Source organism: Hippocampus guttulatus, chromosome 6 (genome assembly GCF_054856545.1).
Source record: "Hippocampus guttulatus isolate MCC_2025c chromosome 6, RoL_Hgut_1.0, whole genome shotgun sequence".
NCBI classification, from domain to species: Eukaryota; Metazoa; Chordata; class Actinopteri; order Syngnathiformes; family Syngnathidae; genus Hippocampus; species Hippocampus guttulatus.
In genome coordinates this window covers 15,443,360-15,467,258 of record NC_141266.1, presented here as the reverse complement: position 1 = coordinate 15,467,258, position 23,899 = coordinate 15,443,360, and the positions used below count along the sequence as shown (strand labels likewise).

Sequence of the window (23,899 nt, the reverse complement as noted above, 5' to 3'; positions counted from 1 at the left end):
ACAAGAGCTGGAAATGGACCTGGTGAGAGGGCAGCGCAAGGCTGATGATACACTGGATTGTACATCTTGGATTTGACACCATTTCTTTTGTCGTCAAAGAGCTGGCTGGGATTCTGATCAGGTGCCTGAATGCAGTCACTTGGCAAAATGCACTCCAGAGCAAAGTCCAGGAGTTGTGACAACTACCTGAGTATTAAGGTACGGACTTAAAATAGGCTTTGATACTTGGTGACTTGCTTTGTACTGGGTATCAACCTTTAGGAGTTATTCGGCATGCGTTATTGTGCATACTGGTGTCACTGTTTGCGGCGTGTAACTCTTTATCCCGAAAGCATAGCAGCTGTTTGTTTACATTTGCATAAAACAATGAGGAACAATGTGGTCGCTGATGTCGCATATTGTAGCTGTCCAATCAAAAGCGTCTTTTTCTGCATTTGAAAAAAATAATTCTTTGATTTTTGAATAAATGTTTTTTTTTTGGAAAGAAAAGCACTCGATTGTCCCTCAAAGTTTATTGGATTGCAATCATAACTGAATAAAGTTTGGCTTATGTGAATTTGAGGGTGAATTTAGCGTCTGCTCTTGATGATCGACTTGATTGATCGAAAGCAACTTTTCAGGTACTCGAGACTTCTAGCTAAGTGTGCTAATGCTCAAACAATAGCAAACAAGATTTAAAGTTCGTGCTTCGTATCACTGCTGGGGTCAGGGAAGTACACAGCTTTGTATCCTCTCTGATAAGCAACTTTGCTTTACCGACTCCCAACTTGTTTTGGTATGCACCCATTCTATATTTACCCCGCGCAGGAATCAACAGATTTGTTTCTTGACCTCCCTTGACTCTGCAGTCGCTTCCCAGATCAATCGAATCACTCGCATTCACTCTTTCCATTAATGCAAGGGAAATGCGCACATGTGCGTGTCGAGGAATGTCGTGGAATACCATTTGGTGGCGTTAAAGAGGTCAGCATGGGCTGCACGAGAACAATATCCCGCAAGTGTTGTTTACATCCTGTCAGACAAAGACATCGGTCGGCCGGCAACATAAATCAAGGCTTTCTCTTAAACTATTGTGAGAGTCTTTTAAAAACAGCTCTTACCACGAGCACAACCACGGCACAGTTGTCATTCCTAAAATGTCAGCTTTTTAAAACTTGGACTGACATTTATTTGCGGTGAAGGAACACCTGAAACCGGGTCACTCTTCTTATTTTACTCTTTTTCACTGAGACCTGTCATACTTTTGAAAAACCGCTTGCTTTTAAGTTACATTCTTCAGTCATGTCTTTTCAGGTCCATTGTAGTGGCATATCAAATCTGATACAAACTCTGTTCTTGTACAAATACACAAAACATGCAAAATAGATTTCGACCAAACTTGGTAGACTGGTGACCATGGGGGAGCTACCCGAAAAAAGTTGACTAACTAATAAATAGATGGACAGGACAATTTTCCCCACCCCCTCACTTGACCATTGTAGCATTGCCACAAAAACTAAGCCAATGTTGGCACAGCCTTTTACACTGGACCCAATTTGGAATGCCACATTTGTTGGAGTCGTCAGCTTCATATTGCTCTCAGGAAAAGCTTACACACCTCAACAACTCCTCATCATTGAGTTCTATCAGTTGCAAAAAACCCCCCCCAAAAAAACACATCAGTTTTTCGGGGTCTTTAAATGGCCTGGCAGGTCCGAGCAAAGAAGTGGCCTTTTGGCGTCATGCTGCTGCCTGTGAGACGGTCAGTAGCCGCAGGCTCTCCTGGTCCACTCCCCTGGTGGCTTCATGCTCCACTGGACGCCTGGTAGGCAGCCTTTTGTGCCCGTGACCCACTAAATGAGTCGGTGAGCACCTCTCGATCACTCTCGCTCCACCTTTCTCTGGGATGCAGCCTTTGTGTCTGCTTTTTTTTTTTTTTAATTTTTTTACAAATCTCTGGATTCAATTTTCTTCCCAACTTAAAAACATTTGGATGAAGGCATATTTGATGTTCAAAACCCAAAAGCTGTGTTGCTTGACTTAGTAAATCCTCGGGCTTCTTTCTATGCACCCCGCTAGCAACTGTTTTGCCGATGACGTAGACAGAAGTGTCCCACCTGGATTCAGAGGCCATTCATTACCCCCATCACTCAAATGAGAGCTGGAATCATGAGAGGGTGGGACTTCCCTCTCCGTTTGTATCTTGTGGCCGAGGGTCAAAAGCAGGACAACCTCTGCATTCCTCTGTGCTCACCTGAGCTCACTCATTCTGCTGAGACATTGCATATATGCTCACCTGCCACAAAATTAGGTACACCCGCACGGTCTGAGATCTAGTTCAAGGCTCGTATTAAGAGTACTGACCTCTGCCAAGGTCAAACTGTTAACCAGTGTGAAAATAAATTCAGGTTGTGTCATATAGATTTACTTATTTGTTGGTTCTGTACCCTTCACTCCCAAGGTGCGCACCACTGAAAACAACTAAGACAATAATACTTTTCAAAATGGTATATTTTCATTGTCACTGACAGTGTCTATCAAAATCGATGTCATTCCATTGTGCAGGTGTACCCAATATTGTTATGCTGTGGTGACTTTATTTCAACCGTTATTGCCAATGGCTAAAGTCGCTAAGATAGCACTTCGAGTGTTCAACATGCGCTAGCTTGAAAATCTTTCCTTCCTTGGGAACCTAAAAAAAGGAAACCCACTTACCCGTCTCCACAGTGTCATGAAGGCTGTCCTAGCATTGTTTGCATTTTTGCTAATAAAACACCACGTTGTTCTTCTCCTGCCGGGTGACTCAGGCCTGGAGACATTTCTGTCTCGCTAAGTGCTGTTTGACTACTAATGGAGGTGGGCGCTTTGTTTCTGCAGACCAACACTGTATCGCACACGGTACTTAGGGAGGCGGTGATCACAATGAGGGCCTTGTAGCCAAGTTGTGGCATGTGTACCAACGTGGTCAACTGCACTCAATCTCCTCTAATAAACTGCACTGAGCTGCGTAGATCAACAGTCCTACAACGGGTGAAACACGGCTCTGTCTGACTTAAATCACATGAGCGCATGGGATGATTTGATTTAGTTCGCATTGTCATGCAAATGTGACCAAGTGAAAGGACCAAAATGTTCATCAACATTGTACACTCAGCTGCCAAATGGTGGGCCTTCCCCTGGCTTTTCTGTTTTTCTCTGTGGTTATCACTGGAGGCATCCACTGTTGTGTTCCATCCGGGAAGGACAGATAGCAGAAGGATGTTTGGCCTTGACTCCCTCCTGAAACGGCAGCCGTGCCTGAGCTGTGAACATAACCACCACTCCAGATCAGCCTCCCCGTGTTCCATGTCGGACATGTGCTCTGTTAATGTTCTGTTCTAGATATATTTACTACCCTGTTCAGATCATGTGTAGGTCAGATCATGAAAAAAAGTCACACGACTTAGATTAGAAGGTCACATGGCACTGGGCGGAATTTCCAGTTGTGCTGTTTGTGTCCACTGACAGTGACGTCACGTGGTCCAGGTGTTTCCCTTCTGTCCGATGGAAAACCCATCCCTGGCTCACATTTCCTATCATGATACAACTTCCTGAATACATGGGATCGTGTTCGGTCTGTAAATAAGCATATTTAGCGACAGTTATAATCGCGGTCATTCATGTCCAACTGTCAATCTCTCTGGTGCATAAATGGAACCGTTATTTCCTCCAAACCCTGGTTCGTTTTTAGTAGTCTTTGCCCGCTTAAATAGTCACATCGACAAGAGTTCAGTTCAGCTTGTCACATTATGTTCGACAATGGTGGACACTTATCTGTCTTGTGGTTTTACTGCAATGTGCGTAGGCGGCATGATAATAGCTGTGTGACTGTCATCCGTTCTTTTGATTCTCTTCAAAATCTTTCAAATAGAAGCATGAAACCAGAGTGAACCGAACTGCGCTCGAGTTTGTCAAAAATCTGACGGAACATTTCTACGTTTCTCGCAGGACACCGAGTCTTTGGACAGCTGTATCCAAAGCACATTGTCGAGCCTTTACCGGCCCTTCAGCGCTACTGCTTCCACTGTCTTGTGGCAGCTTTTCAGTGTGGTGGAAAGACAGTACCGTGGAGACGGACTCCGCTGCTTCATCGACTTCTTGCTTCCTGCCAAGAACATTCTTCAGATCATCCAACAGGAAACCTGTGTGAGTGGTTAATTTTTGTAAGTAGATGCTGCATTTTGATTGTAGTCATGATGTATTATGCAATACAAGTACAGTAAATCCTCCTTTTTTTTTTCTTTTGAAACATGAAACATCGGGTCAATCCACGAAACTCAATACAGTAGTCCCCAATCCAGCCTTTTTTTGTAGGTCCTGCCAAAGCAATGAAACTTTAATCCACTGCTTTCATCTCCTGATTACACACCGACGTTAGCCATAGAATGATGGTTTCACTTAACCCTAGCCCACAAGAACAACCTGCTATACACGGGGAGTCTTTGTATGGTGGGCAACTTGAGAGGGTCCTACTCAAACTCCTTTCTGCTTACAATCCAAAACGTTGTCAGTGCTCTTAGAAACAGTTTTTTTCTTTTTCGTTCAAAACAAAGATTTGTGTTTTGGTTGTATGGAAATCAGGCCTGATCAGGCATGCCTTTCGCTTACGACAAATGATCACTGCGAGTGATTCATCAAGTGCACAGATAAAGTTAAATATATGTTGTAACGATTGTGACGATTTTTCAGACGGTGATGCAAGTCGTACCACAAAGTGTCTTCACACACAAAAGGCAATGTTTCCCCGGGGGGAGCGCTAACTGTATCTCTCGCCTCTCCCAGTTAAGGTTCCGAGGACTGCTGCTCTATAATGAAGGCTGGCCTCTCTGCATTCACGACAAAGTGGTCTTGCAGCTGTCGCCCTTGCACAAAGTGAGACTAAAGCAAGGAGACTTCTACCTACAAATTGTACCCTTAGGCCGCAAGTCTGCCAAGCTTGTGATAAAATGCTTGTCGGCCAGCGGGCAGGCGATTGTGGAGATCCCCATCGCGGAGAGCATGTATGGCGGCGTCTTCACCGCTGAGTTCCTGCAGAATGTAACACTCGAACGGAACCTGCACCCGCTACAGAACTGCCTGCTTACAACCGGTAAATCTGTGTACAGGACCCCGTGGAAGAACGTGGTCAGCCCTCTGTTTGTCAGCAGCACGGCGGAAGCCATCATGCAAGCGCAATGCAGCAGAATCAGTTTCCGCGGCCAACTCAGTGCCTGCGGCACTAGCGGATCCACGGGCACCCTGGACAGCCATCGCAGCTCCAGGGAGTCCCTCCATTCTCAGGGAGCCGATTCCACTTTTTCAGAGCCCGCCTCACCGCCAAACAGAAACCGCACGGATACCAGTAGCGAAAGCCATAGCATGAGCAAAGTAGACATAACAACTCCCATCATTAAAATCAGCCCTACTGAAGAGCGTGGGACAGAACGCAGAGGGGAGGACACCGGTGGGAGAGAAAGAGGACCAGCATCGAAGATGCTCTCTTTTAGCACAGACCTCAGCAATCCGGGCCCTCGTAGACGTCACCCAAGAGACTCCGTGGCTTTTGAAAGCAGAAGACTTTTCAGGAAATCCTACATGGAAGCCTTGCAGAACCCCATGAGCCTTGGCTCCAGCACTGAGTCCATCCTAGAAGAAAATCCGGAGCACGGTGGTCTTAGAGAGGGCTCCGTGACACCAGGCAGCAGCCCGGACACTCGCGCTTCTCGGGAACACTTAGCTCGGAGGTTGGGCAGTCGAGGCTGGCTCAGTGGTGATGAATCCAGGCCCAGCACACCTTTGCATTACTTACAGAAGGGGCTGCGGAGTGCAGAGAGACGGGCGGAACGCCGCTCCAAGTCTCTGGAGAGGACGAACAAGGCCGGCCAGGGTAAAGCTCACCGGGAGAGGTCCTCGTCTGGGGGCTCAGCTAGCATCTCCCCCAAAAAGCTGATGAATGGCTATGTTCTTCGCTTTGGGAAGTTAGAAGTGGAGGCCACTCTTCCTGGTTGTGAAAGGAGGAGCAGCAAAGAAGTACCAGGTATGTGCAACTGTTCACCAGTATGATAATACAATATAGCAGGGGTGGCCAACCCGCGGCTTGCGAGCCACATGCGGCTCTTTGGCTGCTTCAATGCGGCTCCCGGGCTTTCAAACGCCTCGGCAGTGGTGATGCCATTCAAACAAAGGCGCTAAATATACAGAACATACTACGTCAGCCTATCATCAATCCCGTTACTTGAGTGACATAGAGGGCAACCAATCAGATGACTGCATCACCACTCATGCGCAAACAACGGCGCTAAGCGCTAAGCTAGTCAGCGAATTACCTCTGATTTTAAGGCAGGGGTGCCCAATACGTCAATCGCAATCGACCGGGAGCCAGCGGACTGGTCCCATGTCAACCGCAAGGGGTGGGAGGAGGAAATGGGTTGGGGAAAAGATTTGTTTGTTTGTGTTTTTAGCTTTTGTTCATTTTTCGGCCCGTTCCGACTGTTGCTCATTGTGGTGTGCGTGCATGTGTGTGCGACTGCACGGATGGGCACGTGTGTGTGTGTGTGTGTGTGTGCTTGCACCTGCGCGATTGGGTCGATCGTGGGAAGTTGGTCGCTTCAAAAGTCGATCTTTGAGCAAAAAAGTGCAGGTGTGTGTGCCCGCAAGGAAGGGTATGATGTGGCTCTTTGCAGTCACACAGAAAAAAAATTGGCTCTTAGTTTCTGACTGGTTAGCCACCCCTGTAATGTACTGTAGCTTCATTGTACTGTTTGTTCATAGACATAAAATATGTACTTTTCACAACATTCAAAGGATCATGATAAATTACCTTCATTTTGCCTGTCAGAGTGACCACAGCAAACACACCATCAACGAAACATTCGAACAGTGGGCAGTTTTCCAATCCTTGGAATCCCGATGCTGGCAAAAGGAAAATCAAGTCCATGGCAATCTTTTTTTGCCCTTCTTCCATGATTGCCTCTCTTCTTTGCCAGTACTACCGTAAATCTTTGATAGTATGCCACAGGTTTGTTTTAAACAACACCAGGAGTTATTTCGAAATATGTTCAGTGTATGATTCCCACTGATGGTCAATCGCTCATCATTTCACAAATAACACAACCTGAGGGTGTGAAAGCAAAGTGTGAGGTTTGAAAACATAACAGGCCAACGTGGGCAGGTTTTTTAATGATAGCCTGCAGCAAGACTAGCTCCAACAGCTCATCAAGGGTTAGACAGCTCACAACAGTGCAACATTATTGCCGTCACTGCTGACAGATTGCTTTTCAGAGGCGACTTGCTGTGTTCTTTGGCACTTTTGGGTGGGTGGGTGGTGCAAGCGTATAGGGTGCAGGTTTTGCCCTACCCTGGAAAGTGAAGTCAAGTCACATCTGTTTGTCTTTTGCACTGAGCACCTGTTTTGTTTTGTTTCATGCAGGGTAACTGAGGCAACAGATAATGTGAAGGTGACGTCTGCGGTGTTTTCCTTTGTAACGGGGAAAACGTTTTTCATGGGTTGAAATATGAACTTAGGTTTGAGATGGACATTTTGGATAACCATATTTGGTGACTGAACTGGTTGTTCACAATGGCTCACTTTGAGAAGACGCATGTTTTTTTTTTCAATAATGGTCATAAAATAATATTTTCGGCAATATTTTCGAAGTGTAACAATTAATTGATTAAATGTTAAGATACTTAAAACAAAAAAAATTAAATTTGTCAAAATCTTTAGAATTTCAGCTTTTCAACAGTAAATATTCAATGATTTCTGTTGTTTTCCATGAAAGCAGACTGATTATCGCTGTGTTGAAAACAATGACCCGCATTTTGGGCTATTTTCAACAATGTCACGAACCGAACCAGTAACTGAATCATAATGAATTTATGTTTGTGTATTTTCTGAATAATCAGAAATAATGTCTTGATTTTTAACAAAAGAGTGGAAATTAAAGATATATTTATTTTTGTGATTTATAAACAAAATAATCGACAGATTACTTGATTATTAAAATAATCAGATTCAGCCCGACAATATTGCTAATGTAATATAGCAGGAAACTAACATAATATAATGATCTAATTTCTTGAATATATTCATTAATAATTGTCTATGGTTTAACATTTAGATTTAAATTAGTGCCCTAAATTTTAGATTCTCTTTGTTCTTTGTAATAGTTTTCAGTGGAATTAAAATATAGGGCGGCACGGTGGTCGACTGGTTAGCATGTCGGCTTCGCAATGTAGAGGTGCAGGGTTTAATTCCAGCCTTCCTGCGTGGAGTTTGCATGTTCTCCCTGTTCCTGCGTGGGTTTTATCCGGATATTCCGGTTTCCTCCCCAAAGATTCCATTCCAAAAAAACATACATGGCAGGCTAATTAAACACTCTAAATTGTTCCTAGGCGTGAGTGTGAGCGTGAGTGGTTGTTTGCCTAAGTGTGCCCTGTGATTGGCTGGCAACCAGTTCAGGGTGTACCCCACCTCCTGCCCGAAGACAGCTCGGATAGGCTCCAGCACGCCCGTGACCCCTTATGAGGAGAAGAATATTAGAAAATGGATGGATGAATTAAAATATCGATATAGATATTATCAGATCAGCCCACCATCACACACAAATAACAATACATTAGAAGAAGCAATCAAATATCAGATCCCCATTCCTAAAATGACCTCAGACGTGATTAAATTTCAGTTGTTGCAAAGCAGGTTTCTCACAACACTGTTTCAAAGACAACAAAAGTTTCTATAAACCAAGCAGAAGGCCCTACGGTGCTTTCAAGGATCACACGCGGGTTGTCTCATTTACAAATGCATCCTTTGTTGGACCAATCACCATCAAGGAGAATAAAGACCCAAACCGTAAGAATCAAAAAAGTTCATCTGAAGATTTAAACGATTGGACATTTCCTTTATGATTGAGCACGAGGTCCCATGATCCCAACTGACCGATGCAGATTTAGCCACGGCAGTGTGAGGTGTCAAACAGAGGACACAAAAAGCAGATTTTCACAACACTCCAGAGGCTTCACTCGACATTTGTCACTTCCTGTGAAAACAAAGCAATTTGGGAAAATGCGGCAAACACAGGCCTGCTCACACAGTGGCACAGGAAATGCACTGACTATTTGAAGACAATAGCGGCTGTGCTGGCTGGGTTTACTCCCACACAACCGAGTGGGACTATAAAAGAGGCCTCCTACTATTGAAAAACACAAAAGTGTCCGACTGGCAATCGTTGACTTTTGCAGTTTAGTTTTTTTTTTTGTTTTGTAAACTGCCATCAAGACTTACAAAAAGATCATTGTCTCTTTAGTCCTCCCTGACTGTTGAGTTGAGTTGTCACATCCTACAGTCATTCGATGGTGTCTTCTTTAAATGGTAGATGAGCGTCACTATCCTGATATGAGGCCGGTGGATCTGCGAGAGGGAGGGCTGTGTCGCTGTGGGAGTCATCACAGCTGACATTAATCAAAGCAACTCCATTCCGTTTAAATGCTTTAAATCTTTGTCATGAAGTGGGCACTTGGAGACCACTCTTTACCAGTTATCGTATTTATGTCCCCTCTATAGCCGTGCCGTCCAGTTGGATGATTTAAAACATTTAATACAATGATTCAGGAGGTTTTAATGTCTGCTGTCCACATATTTATGAACCGGTGTTAATCGTGGTCTGATAAAGGTGTCACGTTTAGGTCGACTTTCTGACATCAAATTGTCACTCTGCAAGGCGCATCTCCAACTTGCCCGCCCGACTTGTTGAAAACTGTTCTGCCATGCTGGCAAATAAGCGCAACAAGCATGGGGCTGATACAAAAAAAATCCACACCTCCCGGTGTTTGCACCAAAGTGCACGTCTATGAAAATAGAGCCCCGAAGGAGACACTGTTGAATCCTAGCTAATTTGACATGACGTCAATTATGGGAAAGTGATATTCACACGTGGCACAACATTATTTTTCACATTACAATCCTGCGATGAAAAATTGCACTTTACAATTACCTGAAGAACAGAAAATGGTTGTTCGTGTTTAGTTTTTGGAATGAGTCAAACAAAAAAAAATAATTGGGGGAACTTTCTAGTGTTGGACTGATGTGTAATTTCAGATCAGCACTAATTGATGTATACAAAAAAAAAAATCCTATTCAGATGCAGTTTAACAAACCCACACTCTGCATCAAGTTTGGAAATTGCATAACAAGTAGAGAGTATCAGTCGTACTTAAAAATGAGCCCTGGGGACGAAAGTGCAAATTACAAAATGACTCTTCTTGAGTCATGCTGATGATGCACCTGGCCCCCAAGAATGAGTCGGTGTGATTTACTATGATGATTATAACACACTGAGGTGAAAGGAAGCTTCCCTCCTGTTAAATGGGGGGTGTATTATTATTATAGGGCAGCAGGAGGACACCGGTGATGACAGGAAGTCCAGACTCGTTGAGGAGGAGTCCAACAGCCCAAAACCCGCCAATGGGTCAGCCGTTGGGTTGGGGTCATCAACAAGCTCCTCCAATGACAGAAATGTGTCCCTCCCCAAACGGATGTCAGAGGTCAATCAGGAGCTGCTTGCATCAGGCGCTGTGATTTTGCCAGGTCAGGAACCCCTTGGCATCATTTCATTCTCAAGCTATTCTAATCGGAGAAAAGAATCACATTTCATGGTGATACCACTACTGTGCAATACCGGGGAGTGAAAAATTACTTGTTGCGTTTTCAAAGGAGTGTTTTTGCCCCTGCTGGTCTTTTGTCTTCCAGGAAGCAGAGATCGCAGTGGGAGGCCCGTAATGCAGGTGTGCGCCAGAGCTCAGGTGTGGGCGGGCGAGAGTTGCACAGTGCATGACCTCAGCAGTTTACTGGTCTACTTCCACTCCACACTGCGGTAAGTTAAGAACAGTCACCATTTGTTTTCATTCAAATTCACCAAATAGTCTTTTAATTTGCTTTTTCAAGTGCCCTTTATTATCTGCTGCTGCCTCAGTACTGTTCTGAATAAAATATGAATACAAATTTTGATTAGCTGTCTACGATCCATCCATGATGCACAAGGGCATGCATAAGATACACTTTTGTATACATTTGAGTGTAAACGGCACTGATAGTTTAGCGGTGTTAAAAGATGTCTTCAAAAGTAACTGGATTATGTGTGTTGTGGCTGTAGGAAAGATAAACGTGATGAAGGTCTGACAGTTGTGATCGACAGCAGGAGGCAGCAGCCTGTTCCAGCTCTCTTGTCATCGCTGTCTGAATTTCAGGTAAGCACAGACAGTGAATGCGCAACACGCCATACATTTTTACCAACCTCACGTGTTTAAGCAATGCCTATCATATGCCTCCTTTTTGCCATCTATGGCATGCCTTACGCATTTTCGTAATGTTCAACGATTCAGAAGAGGCACACCTTAAAGTTGTAATGACTCCATGTCCAAGAGCTTCTTCTGAGAAAAGGCTGGCCTCAGGCGAAACCTGTGCTTACATGTCTTGTCTGAAACCATACACTGTGAGTGAGTTGGTTTCAGAAGACTTGTAAAAGCCATCTGATTATGTTTTGAGTCTGGCTTACTGATGCAGAAACCCCAAACAGACAACGTAAAAAAAAAAAAAAAGACTTAATAGGAGCGCCTATGTGTAAATGTCATCCATTTATTGGGCACTGCAATGTGTACTCTCATTCTTTCCACTTTTGACATGATGAGTAGTAGAATAATTTTAGAATCATGAAAATAACGGTTGTTTTTGCAGACTGTGGTACCAAATGCACTTTACTCGGTTCTTTTCCTGGTGGACAAGGAGGCAGCAGCCAAACCTGAAAGAGACATTGTCAACGTACAGGTGAGTAAATAGTTATTGTCACATGAATAAATCATGTGGTGGCTGCTCTCAATCAATTGTCTTTTGCCCTGCATCACCCTATTCTCAATGCTCTCTAAATGTTTTTTTTTTGTTTTTTTTGATGACTTCATCTCATGTAACTCCCTGTATTGCCTACCGTATCCCCTCCGAGCTTGTTTTCAAGACAAGAGGTGTTCACCGATCAATATATTTGTGTATTCCTCATCGCAGACTGAGACATTGTCATCATTGAAGGCCCTGCTGAAGCACGTCGAGCAGAATCAGCTTACGCGCGACCTGGAGGGCACCTTCCATTATGACCACAGCCACTGGATGCACTTCAGACAGGTGAATGGGACGGAAGATGGACGGGAACGAAAGTTGTGGCATACTGCATTTGTTAATCCATATAAGGAACAGTTTGTCAGCTAGCTAGCATGGTTATTCAGCAGCGTTACAGAGTTGTTTTCCACATCAAATGAAGCTAGTGCCCTCTGAACTAAGCCTTGCCGCATAAACTGATCAAGCCTACTCGGATGAGTGGCGAATGCCTTCGGAGACAACTAGAACAATCCAACTGGGACCAATACAATGCCCTGAGGAATAAAATGGCTAAGTTAAATGAGAATATTCACAGCCACATTAAAAAAACATTTCTATGAAACTGTGGAAGAAAAAGTGCAGCCAGAGTAATTGATATCTTTTTACCATTTAAATCATATTAACACAATTTCCGCCACCCCTGAGGGCAAATCACAACAATATTCAGACACAAACCCACACAAATATGCGACTTGGTCACTTTTATGAGATGGATTCATCTTTTCTATTTGCCATTTGACACACAATGCACTGTTCTCTAGCCCAGAAACATCATCATGGCATCTTTTATGACCAAGGAAATGGCCTGCTAAGTCTTCTTTCTTTATTTTTTTAACGCTTACAGAAAATAGAACCATTTGCCAATAGCTGTAGCCAAGCCATCGCTTCCCTCCAGGAGTCAATCGCCACGTTGAGTGTCAATGGCAACCTGAAGACATCTGAGGTCGAACCTGGACTAAAAAGTCACATTTTACCAAAGAAAAATGGAAATCAGCTGAAACATGATCTTTGAACTTTAGGAGGTGTCTCGGATGATGGAGCAGCAGAAGCATCTCATGAAATGCGTGCTGGAGGACAGCCACCTAAATAGGTTACGTCTGGAAGGAGGCACCATCCTCGCACGCATCAGGAAGGAAGAGGCCTGTGACAACGAGAGCTACAGGTACAGCTGCAGACAAGGCCTCTCGCTTCCTGTTAATGAATAGATGACCTTGTGGTGAATATTTTTGCCTGTCTTCAGGGATGCTGTAGATATGTTGAGTGCACTGTACAACCAAGTGGACGAAGAGGTCCACGAGCTTGTCATTCTGTCCAACAAGTCTCAGAAGGACTTGGAAAGACTCCTGGAGGTGCGCAGGTTTGAGGAACGGACACAACAGGTGAGCCTTCAATATTTCTCTCTTGGTAGCTCTTTCCTCTAGACCATAATATGGGAATAACGGCTCAATTTTATTTATTCTTTCTTTTCAGGTCAAAATGTGGTTCAATGTGGAGGGAGATAAACATCTCACACCTTTAGAATCACTCACTTTGTCTGTCAGCAACATAAAAGACATGAAGGAGAGCTTGGACCAATTTCTAAAAGAGTCAGTGGTAAATATCTTGACACGAATGAATGTTTTGAGACACGCCTCTTCATGAATTAAGTCTTATTCTTCATCTGGACAACCATTATGAGGCTCTGTTTTTGAAGACAGCACATACTGTATGTGTTCAGGTATTAGAGACTGGCATATCTTGATTTTTGTGCAGGTGCGAGCCTCTTATTGCATGTTTGGGAATTTGGCAGACCAGGCTGCGCACTGTTGGGCATTCCAGTGGTCCAAAGGAGTTTTCTTTTACATGCCCCGGCGCACCTGACAATATGGTGGCTGAAAATAAACTCAATTTTACGACTGCTAAAAGCATGTCCAAGTTGTGGCGCAGGTGGTGTAACGTAAATTCAGTGTTCCAGGCACGTGTGCTCGGTCGATGTCATCAGATTCCAGAACAATGTGCATCTAAACCTCTGAGTCATTGTAGAAATCGCTTCATTGAACGCATCATTATTATGAATAAAATATTTGAATATAATTTTAAAAAATCAGCCCCCTCACCGAATGTACTTTGATTATATAAAACTCTTGCATGGACTTGCCATGTAGACCGTGCACCTCCTTTGCTGAATTCAAAGGGAATAAGAGGTTTCCATTGGCTGGGAAGCAAGTCGGCTGTGTTCATGCCCACAATGGCGCAAACACCCGTTTCTAAATATGCACATCTGCAAAAAGATGTGTGCAGAAGAAAAAAAACCCTCCAATTAGGCCACACTTTGCAGTAGACTAAAACTGGGCACAGAAACATGGCCCTGTATGTCCCAACTTCTGTCATCACGTACATTATCTGTAAGCGTAATGTCATCAGTTGTCCTTCTGTTGGTTGACAGCACCAGCAGAGACATGCCCTGCAGATGGTGAAAGAGTCACCACAGTCTCTTCCTGCCTCAGTTTCCTCGGAATTCAAGCAACATATTGTCTCCATCTTGAGCAGAGCGGAGAAGAGGAAAGCAAACTTGGACATACTTGCAAACCTTTATGAGTTTTACGACTCTGTAAGTGTAAAACTTTTTTTTTTTTGGTATAATAGTTTTTTCATTTTGGCAGAGACTATACAGTATAAAGTTGCTGCTGATTGAGACTTGCATTACAAACATATTAGATATCTGTAGTCTATTTCTGTATGACCAAGTGAAATTGGGGCACCCATTGTTTTATGATAGCCTGGTTCTAGATTCAGGTTCATACACTGCAAAAACCGTCCAAAGTAGTGAGCTTTCTTTTAAACATTCACAGGTAAACCAATGGAGGGAGCATTGCCAGGACTACGTCAGTCACGTTAACACTTCAGATGAAGCGCTTTCATCTGCCGTGGTCCAGATCCTGCAGGATTACTGCACCGAGGCCTCCAAGTTCTCCATGGAGAACTTCAGCACACTGAATGATATGGTGCTCTCCCTGGAATGTCCTCAGCAAGTGCAGCAGTGGAACGCAGTGTGGCACAGATGTCAGGAGACCAAGCAGCAGCTGGAGGACACTTTGGCCCGAGCCACGGGGGCATCTTCAGACTCCATTTCCTCTGAACTTCCGGATGTTTTAAAGCCCGCAGAGATCCAAATTAGTGTATCGGACAATAGTGAATGTGGGCTTCTGGCGGAAGGTTCTTCTTGCCCAAGCAGGACAACTATGCCACTGACTGTGGAGGACACCAAGCCGCATTCTGATGAGCCTTTCTCCAAAAGCCCCTCTGGTTCGATCGTCTCCTCCTCACGCTTCACCTTCCCGCCAGACAGCAAGATGAGCCCGTCGATGTTTGATGACACGGACAGCGACTGCACAATCGACTCCACTCTCTCATGCCACTCAGAGCCCATCTTCTCCGCAGCTTCCCGAGTCCGCAAGTCACCAATGAAGAAGATCATGAAGAAGACCATGAGCTATGAGCTGACGCCAAGGGACAGCAGCCATACAGACACCAGCCACGTGCATGGATACACGGGGGTGTACATCAAGGGTCTGGAGGTGGCCAATAATGTGTCGGCCGAGAAGAAGCTGCAGAGACCTGATCTCATGAGCCCGGCGTTAGGACGCAGTCGCAGCATGTCTACGCCCTCCAGGATGCACAACAGATACAGTGAAGGTGATGGAAAGAAACAGAGCAGGTCAGAACGCTTTGTGTTGTCAATATAAGAATACTTTCAGAAAGGCAACTCACCTTCATACGTTTTGTTAAGACTGGCTATGTACGGTGTGGCGTGATTGTCCTCGTATTTATGTGTTGAACTGCTTTCCCGGTGTTTAACTCATTCACTCCCAAAGACGTTTTTAAACGTTGTTTCAGACTTGGTCTAGAATTGGCTAGTACTGAATGAGTTAATGATGTATTCAATATGATGTTTTTCTGTTCCTAGTAAAGTGCAGCACATTATGGACGAGATGATCTCCACAGAGAGGGAGTATGTTCGCTCTCTCAGCTATGTCATTGAGCATTATTTCCCTGAGATGGAGCGTCTAGATCTGCCCCAGGACCTGCGCGGGAAACGAAGCATCATTTTCGGGAATGTGGAGAAGCTATGGGACTTTCACAGCCAGTACTTCCTCAAGGACCTGGAGTCGTGCGCCCACTCCCCGCTGTCCATCAGCAGCTGCTTTCTCAGACATGTGAGTGTGTGCAGGCCGAAAGTCGGCGTGCCCCGAGGAGGCCCACCGGAAAAAAAAAAAGTTCCATTAACAATCAGAGGCTTTAGATATCTAGTTAGACTATTAAAGGTAACGTTTTCAGGGTCATGGTTTTGTTATCTCCAGTGACGTTTTGTATGGGGGCAAAAAAACGTGTCTATGGAGACAAAAAATGTAAATTCTAAACCATCAACAGAATTGCACACATTTCCAGGTCACGCTACATGCTCAGACCATCCAAGCATTACATTCAGATTCTGTGATTTATGACTTAAACACGTTAAATAAATTGCTCCCAAAATTACTTTTATGGATTGTAAGGAATATTTGCACGTTTTTCATTTGACTTTCTAGTCAGTATTTAGTATAAATAGTGGAAACAATTTGACAGTGTTACAAAATTGTTGACAATAATATGTGCAACTTAAGTGACAGGAACATCAAGATGCATGAAGATAGCTTTTAACCTTCATGTTTGCCTGTAGTTTTCTTGCTAATCTTCTGAGACAACACTCTTCTTCATTTTCTCTGGTCCATGTTGAGCGTGGTCCACACCATGTCACAATTTCCCACCCTTTAATTAGACAAAATGACCGATTACAAGATTGAAAGTACCTGTGATGCCAATTAGAGGACACGCCTTTGATTGAACATGGTCAGGGTCATATTTTTTTTCAGTCTTTTCTAGGGGGTAACATGATATTTGAGTCTGTTAATTTTTTCCCCAGAAATGATAATAACAATTCACATCCAATGTCCCGTTATTATTGAATTTGTCAGATTGAAGTACTTCTGTGACTACTGTGGGGGGGGGGGGGGGGGGGTTTCTCAGTAACAGGGGTACCAACTATTGTGTCTACATTTGTATGCAGTTGGATATTTTAGGAAAGTTTCAGCCTTGTAGTTAGTAACTTACAGCTCATCTGGTTTAAATCACTTACTGTATACGGTGTTTACAAGAGCATACTGACATGCCAGTTTATTTTCTGGAGTGTTCTAACTTGTTAATTGTGTGTGTGTGTGTGTACACGTGTGTGTATGTGTGCAGGAGGATCAGTTTGGAATGTATGCTCTGTACAGCAAGAATAAGCCTCAGTCCGACTCCCTGCTCAGCAGCCATGGGAACGAATTCTTTAAGGTGCGTCTGGAAACTCTGGTAACATTCTTCACTGGTTGAAAAGGTCAGCACCGATCCACAATGGTGCAACAAAAAAGGAAGTGAAAAATAATACGTCAAAAGAATAATGTATTGTTAAGTTTGTTGCTCAATATGCAAAATCGCCAAAAATGTTTAAAAAAGTGACATTTTTAGTGTTGGTGATACTGATTCATGAAACACGCGAAAAAGGCCATTTCCTCCATAATTTCAGAAAAAAAATGTTTACCTTGTTTCAGAATAAACAACTCGATCTGGGTGACAAAATGGACCTGGCATCCTACCTGCTTAAGCCCATCCAGAGGATGAGTAAATATGCGCTGCTGCTCAAGGACCTCATCAAGGAGTGCGGCCAGTCACAAGCGCAAGAGCTGAGCGACCTTCGCACCGCCGAGGAGATGGTCAAATTTCAGCTTCGCCACGGCAACGACCTGCTGGCGATGGACGCCATTCGGGGCTGTGATGTAAGAGCACAAAGTGCACACTGAATGGTCAAAAGTATTGAGGCATCCCTCTCGGCGGTCAGTCATGGCTGGGACATGGCGGCATCCCGATTGTAACGTGGTGCCTTGACTTCCAAGTTGAACTAATTCTGTGACCACACATAAACACAAAACAGTCCTTTCTGAAAACATCTTTCCCCACTCAAAAGAATGGAATGACTCTGCACCAGTCCCGCAAAAGAATACCAAGAGTGTTTTCTGATTGGCACACCTTGGCCACCGGGGAACAGAATAATACAGATGTACATATGACATCAAAAATAATTTTCCATCTAATTGACTCGGTAAACTTCAGTAATGTTTGTCATTCTTTGCAGAGGATAAAGAACACATGCTTGTGTCTGCATCTTTTTTTTTTGGTTTAAATATCCGTTGCTTAAAGAGCTAATTTTTAAATAAATTGTGCGTTTTGAATATTACAAAAAACATGTAATCCTTTTTCTGTTTACACTTAACTGGGGGTGATCAGAAATGGCTTGAGGCAAAAGAATGAAAATGTCCACAGAAAAGCTTGAAAATCTTAAAGGAAGCTTGTGTCCCAATACTCTTATCCAGAGTGTATTTTTGAACTTGATGTCATCTTCTTTTGTATACAGTAGAGTGAAGTCAGCATCCCACCAGAACTTCCATTGTTGTATGTGACGCATTTGACCCGAGGTGTTTCCTGTCTAGGTGAACCTAAAAGAACAGGGTCAACTTCGCTGCCAAGATGAGTTCATCGTCTGGTGTGGACGCAGGAAGTACCTCCGCCATGTCTTTTTGTTTGAAGACCTCATCCTCTTCAGCAAGACCAAAAAGATAGAAGGAGGATATGACATTTACATCTATAAACAATCCTACAAAGTAAGATTTTCTTTTTGTTGGTCTTTTAGCACTTTTTCGGTTGCATAAACAGAACAATTTATTCTTATTTTTTTTGAAATAGACAGCAGAGATAGGTATGACAGAAAATGTTGGCGACAGCGGTCTGCGCTTTGAGATTTGGTTCCGGCGAAGGAAGTCCCAGGACACATTCATCCTCCAAGCAAGCTCTGTGGAGATCAAGGCGGTGTGGACTTCCATTATCGGGAAGATCTTGTGGAGGCAGGCATTACGAAACAGGGGTGTGTTTCTTTATCTAGATGTATCCATTGATTGCGATGGTTTGACATTAGTTTAAAGGATCATTCTGTATTTTGATTTGCAGAGTTGCGCATGAAAGAAATGGTGTCAATGGGCATTGGAAGCAAGCCTTTCATGGACATTAAGCCCAGTGATGCCGCCATCAATGACAGAGCCATCGACTATATCATGAAGGGGTCTGGTGAGACTTACTTATTTTCCCCTCCCCATTTCTATGTTATATTTGCCCGTTATGCTAACTCTGTATCGTTTTTTTTTTCATTTTTTAAATAAGCTAATCGTAATTGTAACACACCCTTCGGTTCCCCTTCTTAAAAAGACCAACCGCAATAAAATCAATAAATAAATCTTATTCATTCCTATGGCATGATATGGATAATATTCAACCCCTTTGGCAACAGTAACACAAAGAAAACATTACACAGTCTTGGATCTTTTTTTTCCCCCAAAATGACTCTAATTAATGGTCTAAAAAAAAATAAAAAGACTGTTCCAGGTTCTCAAAGTGAAAAGTCCAAGTCTGTGTAACTGCATACTCACGCATACTTTTAAAATGGATGAAAAATACTGTTGTATGAATGCTTGAAATGAATGTATCCATAGATGATATTAAAGCTTCTTTTTTTTCTTTTTAAACCCAACCACATTGAACACACACGCACACTAGTGTAGATAAGTGCTGTTCTGGCCTCTCCTAGAATCTTAGACTTTTTTTGCCTTCATGTTGCCAACAGAATGTAGGACGAGGGCCTCCATAGCGGTGCCCTCGTACGAATACTCGGCTTCCATCAAGAGACCTCACTCCACCATCTCCAACAGCAGCACGTCGTCCTCCAGCAGCCAATCGTCCTCCTCCCTCCTGGGATCGCTCAACCTCCACCTGTACTCTTCGCCCTCGCATCCACACGCTCATCCTTACCCGCTGGCCACCGTTCCCTCCTTCACCCAGTGGCCTTACGACTGCATCGAGGAAGACGAGCTGGAGCACGACTGCGGGAGCCAGCCCTCCATGCGTGAGTTGGGATTTTCCAAGGCGACGTCCTGCAATTTCGTTTCATTTCACTCATCCGGTAGTTTTAGGAAACCAAATAGAACAATGTCAACCAAGTGGAAGAAAATACACACTTTTTATGATTGACTCTTTTTGCTCAACATTTGCTCAACACAATGTTACACAACACGTGTTTATGCCAAATGATCACGATAACAAAACCATGACACACCGCCTCAACTTGCCTCAACAGGACAAATGATGACTCACGCTATTTGTCATGATGAAGAAATGCTGTTGTGTGTTGTATGTCAGTCACGGAGAGTTCCGAGACGTCGTCCCAATGCACTTCCAATGACAGCGTGACCGGCCTGAGCACCCTCACCTTACCCGGACCCGCCGACGGGCTCCTGGACTCGTACAACAACAACAACAACAACAATGAAGAATCCTCCTCCTTCCTGTGCTCCTCTGTGCCGCCTTCCTCCACGCAGGCCTCCCCCCTCTTCTCCAAAAGTGAAGACCTCCACTCGCAGGGCAACAAGTTCATCACAGCAGTGAGTTTTTGCTTTGCACCCTCGTTTTTAAATCAGTGGTTCTCATAACTTTTATTTACGAAGCGTCACCTCAAATAATCTTGAGCTCTCTAATTGACACTTTCATGACCGTTAAAATAAGGTAGCGCGTAAGTGTTCATCAAAAACGAGACAGAGGCTTTATTCGTCAAAGGTATACGCAATATTTTATACACCACTGTAACATTATGCACTGTTTGAACATTAACAATGCACCGAAATATAGGGGGCGGGGGGGTACTTAAATTACAACACAAGTTAATGATTCTACCAAAAGTCAGTTCGAAATAATTACTGTAGCCGCACCTCTGTTGGACTTACAAGTTCAATACAGCTGGAGTGTGCTTGACAAATGTACTGGATTAAAAAATGTTTAAGTCACTATAAAAGTATGCACGGTTGGAACATTTACTCAACTCAACTCAACTGTATTGATAGATCACTTGAAAACAACCATAGCTGTATACAAAGTGCTGTACATGGAGAAAATATCACATACGCAACAATAAAACAATAAATTAACAACGAAGACAGGAGAAAGCACAAAAACAGTCAAACTAAGATCAAGTCGGAGTCATGCCGAGTCAAAAGCCAAAGAATACAAATGAGTTTTGAGACGAGTTTTAAAGATGGGCAGCGATGGAGCTGGCTGAATGTTTAGTGAGAGGTCATTCCAAAGAGAGGGCCCAGCAACGGAAAAGGCTCGATCCCCTCTGAGCCTCCGCTTAGTTCATGGTAATCTAATAATGTGTGTTCTGCAAACTTGAGGCACCCGGGCAGGTGTGTAGGGGCGGAGGAGGTCAGAGAGGTAAGGTGGAGCGAGGCCATTTAAAGATTTGAAAACAAAATTATTCTTGCACATCTCGCTACAGAGAACCAGCCAACTCGGCGTACTCGTACCACACTCACGGTCTTAAAGTGTTGACATGAACCACACTCATATTTTACGTCAGCAATGCTCCTTTACATTGTCCGTGTTGTTTTTTTGCGATTTACTGTTGGAAAACATAATTTGATGATTTCTGTAGTTCAAATGAAAAAGGAAACTCATACATAGGTTTTAAGACAATCTTGAAATACGCTACTTTGTGTCTTTTGCGCAGATTAAAAACACAAATTCTCGGTCTCAAGTAGGTAGGATATTTTTTTTTTTAATTTTATTTTTAAATGCTCTTCTCATACAAAAGTGAGTGTTATACTGAATATTAAAATGAGCCACGTAAACGAGTAGCATTTATCACATACAGTAAAACACAATAAATGTCGAGTATACTGGGATCAGCATATTTCGTACTTGAACCAAAGTCAGCTGCTTTTGGTGAATTTTTCAGAAAGATCTTATGATTTTTCAACCACTCGTCAAAGTGGATGAATTTAATTTGGCCACTCCCTTCAATTTACTCTTCGCACTGAGTAGGAAAAGTAGCATGACTGTAGCTACACTGGAGTCATTTTTATGTGCCTGCATATTACCTTTGGAATTGTCATTTCTGTCATTGCCCAAAAAGTTTTAAAAAAAAACAGTCTAGTGTAGAAAAAAAAATCTTCATTGAGAGGCCTTAAGGACCAGCCGGGAGCTCGTAGCTCGGTTTAAAGACTCCATTTTTTTGCCGTCTTGTTTTTTTTTGCCAGAGCCAGACTTCTCATATCGCAGTAGGCCTCTCTACTGTGGTGTGACTTAAAGCTGAGCTCAGTAAGTATTCGGTGTCACCGTTGTGGTCGTGGTAACAGCCTGTTCAACAACCGTGACGATGACGACACACGTGGCCTTGTTACTAATACAGTGCGTGTGAAAATCATGCATGGTCGTGTGGGTTTGAAAGCTTTGCTCCTATCGGGTGTTTGTACCTGCCTGTCATTTCGCCCTCCAGTATCGTCATTTTGGACTGATTGTGTGTGAACACATGCATGCTCTTGAATGCATTCAGTGATTTTTTTTTTTTTTGAAGGTACAGTGGTTATCATAAGTCTCCACACCCCCGTTCAAATGCCAGATCCTTACAAGAATCGAGATAAATCATTTCAAAAATTGTTCACCATGAAGGTGACCTATTACTTCCGTTTAATAGTTAGTCCTGGTGAAGTAAAAATAAACAACTGAAATAATGTGGTTGCACAAGTGTGCACACCCGCTTGTAATTGCGATGGTGTGTGTTTTTGGAATTAACCGATCCCTATTCAAACTGGGAGTCAGCACACAACTGCCAGTATTTAAATGGCTAGAGCAGAAGCCTGAAGGTTTTCGGGTAACACATTTTCCCATGTGTTTGGATTTTGTCACGGTCCGATCATCACCAAAAGAACAACATCCCTACAGTGAAGTGCTACCGGGGCCTTAGTCAGGGTGATGAACTTGGATCAGTTCTCAATAGCAGTCGGTGTTAGCGCAAAACCTTCTACTGAAAAGCAAAATAAAAATGTCAGGGAAAGCCTACGGATGCATCTGAAATTTATTTGCGGTAAATTGGAAGCACTTTAAAGGATGACAGGTGTGTGCCGACTCTCATTTAACATGAGATTGAATGTGACGGGTTCTTTCCGACGACACAGCCACATCCCCATTTATAAGGTATGCACACTTGCACAAACACATTATTTCAATTGAAGATTTGTTCTCCTCAGTTGAGTTATAAGTCAATTTATAATATTTAAACATGTTTGAAAAGGTTTATCCTGGGCAGAAAAAGCCCAGCATTTGAACAGGGGTGTGTGGACTTGTTGTACCCACTGTAATATTTTCCTTTATAAACTATTGGTTGTTTTTGGCTTCATAAGATTTTATGTGAATGTGATGTGAGCACCCAAAAAAACAAAAACAAAAGGTTTTGCTCACTAAATCAGCGTCATTTGTTTCGAAAGTCACAGCAGCTTGCATGCAAACTCCAATTAAATACTGTCAGTGCATACCGATGTTTTTGTCTAAAGAAAATTCTTTTCATTTTTCTTTGCAGCTGTGAAGTCCCGACAAAGAGCAAAATTGCAATGAAGACCTGACACAATGTTCAATTGAAATTTGCGTCCTGCAAAAAAAAAGAAAAATAGACACTACCACGATGGTACAATACAATACAATACATGCTGATTCATATGTGTTAATATTGTAGATGTTTTTCTATTGTTGCTGTCGCGATTATTACTGTTGTGTAATTTACTAATCGCTGGCAGACCAATGCAGAAAAAACATTTTTTGCAGGTGATTACTTTTGTTTGCTGTCCAGCCTTGTGAGACTTGTACAGATGATTAAAAAGGTTTGTATGAAATGAGTCGTATTCATTATTTGCCACTTTTAGTTTAGAGATTGCGAAGATAGCCTGTAATATTGTTAGACAGTGACAGATACACAGCGAGCAACCACAACATAACATTTCACAAAGAGCTGTGTGGGTGGTAGAATGAGGGTGGTGCGGGGGGTGGGAG

At 43.2% G+C, this 23,899-nt stretch overlaps 1 protein-coding gene and 1 long non-coding RNA gene across 4 annotated transcripts; one reads left to right on the top strand and one right to left on the bottom strand.

Annotated features, from left to right (window-relative positions):
- On the top strand, positions 1 to 23,742 carry plekhg4b (pleckstrin homology domain containing, family G (with RhoGef domain) member 4B). Of its 3 annotated transcripts, XM_086113595.1 has the most exons (24): positions 1 to 198; positions 3,967 to 4,164; positions 4,801 to 6,034; positions 10,385 to 10,582; positions 10,745 to 10,868; positions 11,148 to 11,241; positions 11,729 to 11,818; positions 12,050 to 12,166; positions 12,765 to 12,863; positions 12,940 to 13,082; positions 13,161 to 13,299; positions 13,391 to 13,513; positions 14,346 to 14,510; positions 14,752 to 15,617; positions 15,867 to 16,116; positions 17,183 to 17,272; positions 17,530 to 17,754; positions 18,466 to 18,636; positions 18,719 to 18,896; positions 18,980 to 19,096; positions 19,650 to 19,928; positions 20,222 to 20,463; positions 22,114 to 22,174; positions 23,433 to 23,742. In XM_086113595.1, the coding sequence occupies exons 1-23, from the start codon at positions 130 to 132 to the stop codon at positions 22,156 to 22,158; spliced, it is 5,256 nt and encodes a 1,751-aa protein (XP_085969721.1). In that variant the 5' UTR covers positions 1 to 129; the 3' UTR covers positions 22,159 to 22,174; positions 23,433 to 23,742. The 3 variants fall into 3 exon arrangements, with proteins under 3 accessions (XP_085969721.1, XP_085969723.1, XP_085969722.1); XM_086113597.1 differs by lacking the exon at positions 12,765 to 12,863; XM_086113596.1 differs by lacking the exon at positions 22,114 to 22,174.
- LOC147203719 (uncharacterized) lies at positions 14,477 to 17,704 on the bottom strand. Its single transcript, XR_015101184.1, has 3 exons — positions 17,575 to 17,704; positions 15,671 to 16,708; positions 14,477 to 15,566 (listed from the first exon to the last, which is right to left on the bottom strand). It is a non-coding gene; the product is annotated as an uncharacterized LOC147203719 (long non-coding RNA).
- Positions 23,743 to 23,899: the final 157 nt, after the last annotated feature.

Bases quoted from the DNA above. Each gene is read 5' to 3' on its own strand.
- plekhg4b (XM_086113595.1), top strand. From the start codon at position 130: ATGCAGTCACTTGGCAAAATGCACTCCAGAGCAAAGTCCAGGAGTTGT. The intron at 10,583-10,744 runs GTCAGGAACCCC...TTTGTCTTCCAG, and splicing joins AGGCGCTGTGATTTTGCCAG to GAAGCAGAGATCGCAGTGGG. The intron at 17,273-17,529 runs GTGCGTCTGGAA...ACCTTGTTTCAG, and splicing joins ATGGGAACGAATTCTTTAAG to AATAAACAACTCGATCTGGG.